The sequence below is a fragment of the Silene latifolia genome, chromosome 1, assembly GCF_048544455.1.
Source record: "Silene latifolia isolate original U9 population chromosome 1, ASM4854445v1, whole genome shotgun sequence".
NCBI classification, from domain to species: domain Eukaryota; kingdom Viridiplantae; phylum Streptophyta; class Magnoliopsida; order Caryophyllales; family Caryophyllaceae; genus Silene; species Silene latifolia.
The window spans coordinates 76579547-76591813 of NC_133526.1; the positions used below are offsets into that span (position 1 = coordinate 76579547).

A 12267-nucleotide genomic window follows, 5' to 3' on the forward strand; every position below is an offset into this window, starting at 1 on the left:
AAACCTCCTCTTGTTGGCATAGTTTGGAGTAGAAGGCACAAATGGTCTTTTGCCATGAAAGTTAGAACGGTAAGAATGAGAAGAGGAGTGGGGCTTGGCTTCTTCTTCAATGGCCTTCAAAGAGCTTTCGGCCCAAATGGCATCATCATAGACTTCCACAAAGGTAGTTGAGTTTCTTCTCACCATGCTTTCCACTTTAGGATTCAACTTGTTCTTGTAGAAGTAGACACGATCCTCTTCATCTTTCACGAACTTGGAGGCATAATGAGCAAGTTCATTAAACTTGTCGGTGTAAGCTTGAATTGATAGCTTCCCTTGCTTGAAGTCCATGAACTCCTTCAATCTTTGTTGTTTGAGCTCCTTAGGGTAGAAGCGAGTCTCCACAAGTGACTTGAAGCGGTTCCAATCAAAGTTGGGGTCTTGAGTAGCGGTAGGACCGGTCAAAGTCCACCACCTATCGGCTTCCTTCACAAGAAAGTGAGAGGCTAATCTCACCTTGTCCTCCTCTCGGGCATCAAAGAGAGAGAAGTTCTTCTCCATATCACGAAACCACTCCGAGAGAGCAACGGGATCCACTTCACCACCATAGGTCCTAGCCTTGTTCCTTGCTAGTTGACTTGCAATCCAAGCATAGCTTCCTTGACGGTTGGCTTCATGTAGAGGGGGAGCGGGTTGAACATTTTGTTGATTAGCAAGCACTTGAGTGAGGGCTTGCATGATAGCATTCTCCACATTGGTTGGTCGTACCATCTTTTGCACAAGAGCAAACAAGTTAGAACCTATCACAAAACATACACAAAAAGGCTACCAACTTAGGTCCTTAATTCTACCCATCTCTCATTCATTATTCAAGGTCAAGTAAGAATTTTAAGTTGGGGTACACGTGTGTGCGTCGGGAGCAATATATGCTCTGATACCAACTGTGACACCCCTCGTTGAGGCAACTAAATATAACTAGTAAATCGTGGCGGAAACACGAGATTTTTAAAACTTTTAAAGTTTCTAGTGAAGTCCAACGCGAGGTATCACCAACACGATAGATAAGTTTAGATAATTAAGTTTAAGTTTACAACACAAGTCTATTTATTGGGGAAAAGATATCCCACGAATTAACATCAATTCGAAAAGTAGGTGAGTCTATTATGTAATAACTAATAAGGTCCGAGGTAAGAACTCGCTAGCTCACACGGTCTTCCCCACTTAAGCTTCATCACCAACCTGTCATTCATAATAAATATGAAAGCCACAGTCAGTGGGGAGTAACTCAGGGTTCTCCCAGCCACAATATGTCAAAATACAAGTAATTGGGAATGTAATTAAATAAACAAGTATAAGAATAAATACTTACGGTAATAAGGGAATCATGATTAGTATACAAAATGCAATAAGAGTAGTTATGCATAAATGAGAGAAGAATAATTAGGTCAAACGCTCACCAATTGACTCGACTCAAATGTAAGACAAATTACAAAGTATAGACTCAAACAAGACAACCCTCTAGACTCCAACCTCTTGATAGGACGACGATCATAATACGGTCCTAGTCTAAACCTGGATCCGGACTCTCGGGATGGACGACACCCGATTCGACAAACGATACCAAATCGTATCCAAGACTCGAGATATGGTACACCTAACCGTGCCCGAAAGTCGAGAAACCTCAAGCGGAACCTTGTCACCTAACCGTGACCCCCGGTCCGAAGAGGCGGAAGGAAAAATAGCCCAACTCGGAAACAATGGCACCTAACCGTGACCCAATGTCCGAGGGCAAATAAATAAGGAATGTCGAGAAGTCTCACAATGTAAAACGTCACACTCGGGTCACAAATACGAGTGGAAAAGATTGCACAAACATAACGTAAACAATTCATGTGAAGCATGCATAAGTATAAAGATATGAGAAACATCAGGTACTCTCTGCCGGTGTGTGGCACACCATTTCTGCCCACCGGCAGAGGATTCATGCTATGGTGAACAATGTCAAATTAGATGAGGGTGTATTCTCTGCCGGGTGGCGGCTGTAAACCCACCGGGGGGATACAAGCTAAAGGAAACAAGGTCAAAAACATTCAATGTGTATCCTCTGTAGGGTGACCGTGCCGCCCACCGGCAGGGAATACCTACTATAGTCAATTAACTTCAACATTTCACATTGTGTATTCTCTGCCGGTTGACCGGCTGCCGCCCACCGAGGGGGATACACCCTTTTATAAAAGACACCAAAATTTCATGTATGCGTGCCCGGTTGGGTAGGCCGGCTGCCGCCCACCACAGGGGGATTACAAAAGCTTAATTCCTCATTTTTATAACTCAGAAATGCAAAGACGCGCTGCCGGTTGGGTAGGCCGGCTGCCGGCCCACCGGCAGAGGATCACTGCACACGAAAATTCATCAAACATCCATCTAAAGTCTTCCAATTTCAACTATCTTTCATTTAATCATTTCATACTTCTTTAACATGATGAATACTCAGAAAATTACCACTTTCAAGATGTCATTAACATATGGGGTTGTTTAGTAATCATTAAAATGAGGTTTAATCATGTAATTATGAGAGAATTCCCTTAAGACAATCTCATATTTCACCATATTGCAACAAGGCATGAAATTACTCCTCAAACATGTGAAAATTATCATACAAGTATTCTACTTAACACCAAATCACCAAGGGGCATGAAAGACATCAAATTTAACATTCATGTGAGTCTAATACTACACAATTCACACAATTTTAACATAAAAGTCGAGTAACCCATCACCGTTACCTTTTTGCACTTCAATCTTCTAAAGACTCGTCAATGATGTAGCTATCCTCCTCCGGGTTGTCCAAGTTCTCCCCTAAACACAAAAATAAAGGTATTAAGTCAAGAATCCACATCCTTGTAAGATGAGAATTTCGAAATAGAGGAAAAGATGGCAACTTTCTTACTTAGAAAGAAGGGGAATGAGAAAAGGAAGAGAATGGCGCGAAAAGGAACGAGATTGGTGAAGAATTGAGTGAGATATGGTGATTTTAGGGTTAGTAAGGGAAGGTTCAACAATGGTGATGTGGTTGTTGGGAAATTTCAGAAATTAGAAGTGAGGGAGATGAAGTTGTGAGGGTTTAGTTGAGGTTTTGTGTAGAGAAAAGAGGGGGAAAAAGGTCCATGAGTCAAGTTAAGCCCAATAACTCAAAATGAGTCGGTATCTACTAGAATTTTCGTCCCAAGTCTACTATAACTCGAGTCGGAGAATAATATTATTAAAATCTACACTATTATCACCGTTACACGGCTAAGACAATATTTTACAAAAATAAGTTTTAAATAATAATTATTTAATAAAAATTACTTAAAAGTTCATTTAAAATATAAGAAAGGCGCGGGGTGTTACATGAGTGATTTAGAGAAATCAGAGAGTTTTGGTAGGAGAGAAGTTAGAGAGAGAAATGGATGAGTGAAATATGAAGGAGAAAGCTTATGTCGAGGATTATATAATTAAACCGAATTACTATATTGCCCTTAAAAACACGCGTGAGTCTCTAGCCATTGGATCTCTCTGATCGGACGGCCTACACTAATCCTCAATCCTCAAATATATGAGGTATACTCACATGATCTCATTCCTATATATATATATATATATATATATATATATATATATATATATATATAGTAATAAGATCATCTAAGTCCACCTCTTACATTTGAGTCCATAAGAAAAACAAACAAAAAACAAAACAAAACAAAACAAAACCGAAAATAAAAAATTGAAAACCAGCAGGCGTTTGGTGGACGGCAGGGGAGGAGAGGAAGGCTGCCGCGGTTGTGGGGGCTGTGGAGGTGAGTCGGCCATGGTTGTTGTCGTGGGTAGGTGTGTGTGGCGGTCGTGGGTCGGTTTTGCCGGCTGGGTTGTGGTCGTGGGTGGGTGTGGGTGGCAGACGTGGTTGGTGGTCGTGGTTGTGGGGTGAGCGGGCTGGTGGTTGTGGCGGTGAAGGCTGTGGTTGTGACGGAGGGAGGGAGGGAGAATTTGATTTTTTTGAAATTTTTGTTTTGGGTTTTTTTGGTTTGGTTTTTTATTTGGTTTTTTTTTATTGGTTTGGTAATGAGAGGAAGAGAGGATGAGAGATGTGGTTTTGTTTTTGGAAATAATGAATGAGGAGTGAATGAATGATAAGAAGAATTAGATTAGAATGAGTAGGAGTTAGGAATGATTAGGGAGGGAGATTAGCTAGATTGATATCTAGCCCTTCATTGAGATGTAATCTCCTCCCTCCATCTCCTTCATCCAAAGGCCCATAATAGGACTAAGGGACTCAAAATATACAAGGGACTTAGAAGAACTTATCACTATATATATATATATATATATATATATATATATATATATATATATATATATATATACTTAAAAGAGAAACTTTTCGAATGATATGATTGGTTTAGGTTTTGTGAATTATTTAAGTTATAAAATATTGAAATAAGATAAAGAAATTATAATACAAGATAATTCAAGTTACAATCAGATAAATAAACTATATTCATATCATATAATGATGCAAATTACTACCACCTAATCAATGCAAAAGTCTGATTCGAAGGACAATTAAAATCCTACGTAACTACAAAGACACATGTTACTTGACTTACATCTAAAGCTCATCAACAATCATATTATAAATAGTCCATAATTATGTTAGTCATCCCCAGAGCCCCCTAATTACTACCTACACGTTTTTTCTTAGTGCTTTCAAGATTGTTTCTTGGTGCTTACAAGATTGAGGAACTAATTTGCATCTAATATTTGTCATTATTTTCATCAAATATTTGTCATTATTTGCATAATTTCTTTTATCATATAAGAGACAAGGAAACAATTGTAAGTTTTTGGTTAATAAGTTCATGTACTAATGAATAATTAATTAATCCCTTGCTTTGTAGAACTTCGGTATTACATTCGTCTCACTAAGGATATCGATCGAACCTATTATACTTACTGTTATAGTGGTATGTAATTTAATTCATTATGTTTACATATTATTCTCCATGTTCTTATATTTACCAATTACGATAATGACTGTCTCTTTTTATCCTTATAATTTAAATATGCTTTATTTTAAAGAATACAATTTCAATATGTTTGGAGTTCTTGTGACGATACTTCCATTAAGATTGATCAAACTGTAATTTATCTATAAGTAAGTTATGTTTGTTGGGAAACTGTCTTACACGAGAAGTAAATAAAAAGGGAATAACAAAGATACAAAAGGCTACTCATTATACGAGCTGTATCTCGATAAGTTTATCATAACATATACATTGTCCTACAAGAATAGTCTCTTGATAAGTTATTGATTGCCAATTTAATGTAAAATACCACACATTATATTTGTCATCTTACCGTGAAAATCACATTTTCACTTAAAATTTTTCTTTCAATAGTACGTTCATCTTAAAGTCGTTTTTAAGTGTAAAACGAATCCAAAACATATTTATGATATTCATTTATGTTAATTATTAACTATATTATTGGTTCGAATTTTGTGAATTATTTAAGTTATAAAATATCAAAATAAGATAAATATATTAGTATTCAATTGTAAACTATTGAAAAGTTATCTACTCAAATATATAAAAAGATGATAAAAGAATCATTAATTATTAGGTTGTATACAATACTACTTCTCTTAAGATAGAACTCTTCTAAGTTCTAACTATACGCAATACAACCACCATATATTATATTTATTGGCAAATTTTTATTTGTATATAAACAACGACATTATTTGTTTCGTTTTTATTAATGTTGAAATTGTATTTGCGTATAACCCTATGTTGTTAATTCTTCAATATGATTCTTTATAGATGCGACAAGGTTGATTTCACTTTTCACCCTTAGATAGATTAGTCATTGTTTAGATATTATTGTTTGTGGATTTTGTTCATGTAAGCTTAAATTGTTATTGTTACACTTCAATTCAATTGCGTATATTCCTTATTTTTTACGGCGGTACGTTATTCAAAATTGTAAAATAATACGACTTCATATAAAATTTCAAGAAGCTAATGTAATTTTTTGCACCAATAAACATCAACTTCATTTTCTTAACAATTTTTTAAAGTAGCATTTTTTAATGAATTTTAGGGGAACATAACTTAAACTACATAAATTCAAGGTGTCTATATACTCTGGAATTACAACAGACAGTCTGTTCCTAGATAAAAACAACAAAGAATCCTTATCAGATTTGGAAACCTGACATAAGTTATAGGTAATGTAAAACTCTAAGTAGTGTACGCTTTCTTACTCTCAGAGTTCTGCGACCTATGGGCTATGGTTCGAGAACTTAGTTCTATACGCAATCAATACATATACATATATATATATATAAAGCAGGAACTTTTCGAGCGATATTAGAGAGTCCAATTTTTGTAGGAATACCTTAATCTATAAGTTTAATTCTAATAAATAAATTTTTCTATCTTATTTCTACTTGAATTCTTACTCTACGTTGTTTTAAGTAGAATAGAGACTTATTCTAGAATTCTAAAATTGTGATTACCAACTATGTAATCGATAAGCTAATTAAAAATCCAAAACTTATGCAAAGACTCCCTTTTCAAATATAAATATGACATATTCCAAAGTATTAACCAATACATATGCTTGATTTTTTTCCTTAAGTCTATAATTCTATATGTTTGATTTTTCATATATTATGTGCATTTGAACTATTTATGTTTGTCATTATACGTAGTTTTATTGTTGTTATTACTAATCTATTGTCTGATTTCTCATACACAGATGCTATCAAGGAAGTAATACGAGGAGACCAATAACTGAAGATTTTCCATCATATTTAGAGAAAGCTCATTGAAAGAACATGGTTTGTATTAGAACCAATAAGTGGGAAGAATTTCATATGTTATTACGTTGCTGTCAATTGTATATTACATAGGCATAAGGTAGACTATATATACAAGCTAAGGATCTTCGTATTTACGGAAATGATTTGTTTTGCAACAGCTATATTTACACATAAGGCAAGGATCAATCAAGGATGATCCCTTGATTGAGAGAGCAACGGCTCTATGGAGCCTGAGGTTTATTACCCCCCCTCAAGTTGGCGCGTGGAGGTTCGAGACGCCCAACTTGGGTAGTAATTCTTCGAACGGAGCACGACCCAATGCTTTAGTAAAGATGTCAGCCAGTTGATGCTTTGTATGGACGTAGCTCGGAGATAGGACCCCTTTTTGTATCTCGTCACGAACGAAGTGACAGTCGATTTCAATATGTTTGGTTCGTTCGTGGAAGACGGGATTGCGGGCAATGTGTAGAGCGGACTGGTTGTCACAATGTAGTTGTATTGGACGAGAGTGAAGAATGCCGAGGAAATCAAGGAGGCCTTTTAACCATTTGAGCTCGCAAGTAGCATGAGCCATGGAGCGATATTCTGCTTCGGCTGATGATAGCGAGACCGTCTTTTGTTTCTTTGTTTTCCAGGAGATAGGTGAGTTGCCTAGAAGCACGAGGTAAGCCGAAATCGAACGGCGAGTTGTTGGGCATGCCGAGTAATCTGCATCACAATATGCTTGTAGGTGTAGGTCACTAGCAGTTTTGAGGAGAATTCCTTGGCCAGGTGCGGTTTTCAAGTAGCGCACGACCCTTAGTGCCGCATCCCAGTGTTCCGTTGTGGGGGCGTGCATAAATTGAGCAAGAATATGGACCGAGTACAGAAGTTCTGGGCGAGTTATGGTTAAATAAACAAGGCGCCCGACAAGACGGCGATAAGGTTGAGGATCTTGCATAAGGGGAGCCGTGGAGATGCCCAATTTATGATTTGGCTCCATAGGAGTATTTGCCGGTTTGGAGCCCAGTAAACCAGTTTCGGATAAAATATCGAGTGCATACTTTCGTTGAGAAATGAATATCCCGATGTCATTGCGAGCAATTTCGAGCCCGAGAAAGTATTTGAGATTCCCCAAGTCTTTCATATGGAAGCATGTACTTAAGTACTCTTTGAATTTGTTGATGATAACGGTATTGTTGCCACATATAACAAGATCGTCGACGTAGATAAGAACATGTACTTCGGTATCGTTTTTACGCATAGAAAAAAGGCTGTGATCATACGGACATTGTTTAAAGCCATAAGAAATAAGAGCGGAAGCAAGCTTTGCGTACCAACATCGAGGGGCTTGACGGAGACCGTATAAAGATTTTCGTAACCGACAGACTTGCCCGGTGGTGGCTACCGAGAACCCAGGAGGTGGTTTCATATACACCTCTTCGGATAAGTCACCATGTAAGAATGCGTTGTGAACGTCCATTTGATGGAGTGACCATTTTTTAGCGGCTGCAATGGCGAGTAAAGTACGAACCGTGACTAGTTTGACTGTAGGGGCAAATGTTTCATTATAATCAATGCCTTCAATTTGCTTATTGCCCATGACAACTAGTCGAGCCTTATAGCGCTCTATCGATCCGTCAGCGTTATACTTGACTTTATACACCCATTTGGAGCCGATTGCCTTTTTGTTTGGAGGGAGCGGTTCAAGTGTCCATGTTTTGTTCTGTTCAAGGGCATTGATTTCGAGCCGCATTGCCTCTTGCCATTCGGGTACCTGTATTGCTTCATTAAAATGTCTAGGCTCGTAACCTTTGGTCACGGCCGTTAAGAAGAGTTTGTGATTAGTGGAAAATTTAGCATAATTAACAAAATGAGCAATAGGGAACGAGGTACCTGATGATGTTGATGAAGCTTGTGAGGTTGATGAGGGGCGCGTGATTTTGACGAAGTCTTTGTGTCGTGAATTGGGAAACTTTAAGCGATGCCCACGGCCCAACTCTGTCTCGTCATTTTGGGTCTCGTTATTTTGTGTCGGGTCGGAGGTTTCGATGTGGTAATGGGCAGTAGCTGTAGGAGCAGAAGTCGTGTTGTCGACTGCATTGGTAGCGGGTGTGGTGTCATTGGGCTCGTTTGGGTTGGGGTCCGTGGAAGCTGTTTGGACAGTGGTAGGGATGGGTTCGGTGGAGGTGGGTGTTGTGGGTGGTTTGTGGGTAGGTGGTTTAAGTAAGGCTAGCTCGTTAATGGGAGTAAGAGTAGCGTTTGTGAGGTAGTTGGGGTCATCGGTATTCTCATGAATGTGTAGAGAATGATAAGGGAATTGGTCTTCAATAAAGACCACGTCACGGGACTCAAAGTATGCCCCGGTATCAAGATCGTAAAGACGCCACCCTTTTTTTGCCAAACGGGTAACCTATGAAAAGACATTTACGACTCCGAGGAGCGAATTTGTCGCGGGAGCGATTTATATTGCGAGCGTAGCAAAGACAACCAAAAATACGGATGTTTTCCATAGACGGAGGTTTATTAAAAAGAGTCTCATAAGGAGTTTTACCATTAAGTAATTTCGTGGGAGTGCGGTTTATTAAATGGACCGCAGCTAAAACACACTCGCCCCAAAAAAATATTGGTAAGCTAGCTTGAAATAATAAGGCGCGGGCAACGTTTAAAATGTGTCTATGTTTGCGTTCGACCCGACCGTTTTGTTGAGGTGTGTCGACATTGGAACTTTGAAAAAGAATGCCATTAGTGACGAAAAAATTTTGAAGACATGTGAATTCACTACCATTGTCACTACGTAAAATTTTAATTTTCTTTTGAAATTGACGTTCAATCATGGTGAAAAAAATTTTCAAAGTTTGTTGTGTGTCACTTTTGTGACGTAAAAGATATACCCATGTGGAGCGGGAAAAATCGTCAACTATAGTTAAAAAATATTGCGAGCCACATGAACCATTAGCGGAGTATTTACCCCATAAATCACAGTGAATGAGATCGAAAGGTGCAATAGCATTATTTGAGCTTAAAGAAAATTGTTCACGTGTTTGTTTTGCTCGAAGGCAAACATCACATGTCTTGCTTAAAAATTGAGAATTATGACGAGAGTTTGTATTAATAAATGGTAAAAAATGCGAAATATTTGTGGACGGGTGTCCCAACCTTCTATGCCAAAGTTTGACTGTATTAGTGAGGCTCACAGAATAGGCTTTGACTTCGTCAGTGCGGACACCTTTCAGATAATACAGCCCCTCACGCTGCTCACATGCTCCAATCAGCATCCTCGAGGAACGGTCCTGAATGAGACATAATTTTTGAGAAAATTGAATAGTGAGAGAGTCATCAAGAAGTAGACTCGAAACAGAAATAAGATGACATTGTAAATTCGGGGCATATAAGACATCTTTTAAAATAAGACGGGATGAGAGAAATATATCACCACATTTGGTAGCCTGCGTAAGATCTCCGTTCGGTAATCCAACGGATAACGGTGCTATTTGACGAATATTAGTAAAATGTGAGAGACATCCCGACATGTGTCGAGATGCCCCGGTATCAACAATCCAAGAAGAAAAAGGAGTATTACCATTGAGACGATCAGTGGCAGCAGACTTGTGCGATTCCCACAAGTGTTTGAGCTCCACCAATTCGGCTGAGGTCATATTGTTGATGTCGAAATTGTTATTGCCCGACTGATGCGATGAAGATGATGACTGCCCTGCAACCATATGAGCCCGGGGTTGCGGACCAGTGGCGTTATCACGCCTATCCCTGCCACGGTCAGTTTTAACAACTACTGGGTTGTTGGGGTCACTAGCATCGACAATGATAAGGTCACGCGGTCTGTCCCCCCACCACTCAGGAAATATACCGGTGACGCGAAAACAGATTTTGTAATTATGACCGAAACGATTACACGCAATACAGCGTGTTCTAACAGTATTAGTAGCAGGTGGGTCATTACGGACCCTTCCTGGACCTCGTCTTCCCTGGTTAATACGGGTAGCAAAAGCCATGGGTTCGGGTTTGGATTCGATTCGTTGAGCAGATAAGTTACGGACACCTTCTTCCTGTAACAATCGATTATAAGCAAAATTTAAATTGGGAAGAGGGTTGGTACCGAGAATATGGGAACGAGCGTTGTCATAACGCTCATCAAGACCAAGCAAGAAATCCCTGACCCGTTTCTTCTCCCTACGAGCATCCATGACCGTCACCCAATCACAGCGACATGGGTTACACGAGCAGGACGGGAGAGGATCATTTTCGAGTATTTCATCCCAGAGAGTGGTGATGCGCCCATAATACGACATTAATGATTCCGTAGGGCCTTGACGACAGGCGATTAATTCGGCCTGCAATCGATACACACGTGCGTCATTCGCTTGGCAGAAGCGGGTCTTGATGTTGTCCCACACCTGTTTTGCTTCAGAACGTAATGATACTTGCTTTCGAATGTCGGATTCGAGGGCATTATAGATCCAAAGAGTTACCAACGCATTTGCACTTCGCCATGATTCGATTTTTGGGTCGGAATCAGGCGGCTTACTGATGGTTCCATCTACGTATCCCAATTTACCCTTAGCGAGAAGAGCAAGCTTAAAGGATTGGGACCATTCGTCGTAGTTAGTGCCGTTGAAGGCGATTTGGGTGATTTTGCTGCCTGTATTTTCGACATGGATGAGATTATATGAGGATTCGGTTTTCGAATCTTGAGGTTTTTCTGTGGAATTTGTCATTGAAGGAGACGGCTTGCTGTTGTTGTTTTGTTTTTTTTTTCAATAAAGAGAACAGAGGAGGCAGGGTAAATAATTCTAGAGAATTATTAACCTAGTTACTGATACCATATTAGAACCAATAAGTGGGAAGAATTTCATATGTTATTACGTTGCTGTCAATTGTATATTACATAGGCATAAGGTAGACTATATATACAAGCTAAGGATCTTCGTATTTACGGAAATGATTTGTTTTGCAACAGCTATATTTACACATAAGGCAAGGATCAATCAAGGATGATCCCTTGATTGAGAGAGCAACGGCTCTATGGAGCCTGAGGTTTATTAGTTTGACCCTTCAATAATTAAGGACATTATTCCGTTGTTGTCCTATTTCGAGTCTTTTGACGTCTCTCATGTTCGCCGAGACGGTAATAGGGTTGCTCATACTCTTGCTAAATTGATTCTCACACTTGGAGAGGAGCAGATTTGGCTCGAGGAGGGCCCATCCAAAATCCTTAATTTTTTAACTATGGAAACTTTTCGACAATTTAATGATTATTTTCTTTTTTGTGTTAAAAAAAAAAGTAATACGAGGCTAATAACAGACCAAGCCAACTAGCCAAGTACATATTTATGAAGTACGGGATCATAATAATTGATATGAGACGCTTTTTTAATAGCGCTAATTTTTTTTCTGAGACGCTCTCATGATAGTATCAATTT

General features: G+C 38.9%; 1 protein-coding gene across 1 annotated transcript; it reads right to left on the reverse strand.

The window, feature by feature from the left end:
- Window positions 1–7097: 7097 nt before the first annotated feature.
- On the reverse strand, window positions 7098–11562 carry LOC141649010 (uncharacterized). Its single transcript, XM_074457715.1, has 2 exons — window positions 10024–11562; window positions 7098–9239 (listed from the first exon to the last, which is right to left on the reverse strand). The coding sequence occupies exons 1-2, from the start codon at window positions 11560–11562 to the stop codon at window positions 7098–7100; spliced, it is 3681 nt and encodes a 1226-aa protein (XP_074313816.1).
- Window positions 11563–12267: the final 705 nt, after the last annotated feature.

Bases quoted from the DNA above. Each gene is read 5' to 3' on its own strand.
- LOC141649010 (XM_074457715.1), bottom strand. From the start codon at position 11,562: ATGACAAATTCCACAGAAAAACCTCAAGATTCGAAAACCGAATCCTCA. The intron at 9,240-10,023 runs GTGAGCCTCACT...GTCTTTTCATAG, and splicing joins ACGAAGTCAAAGCCTATTCT to GTTACCCGTTTGGCAAAAAA.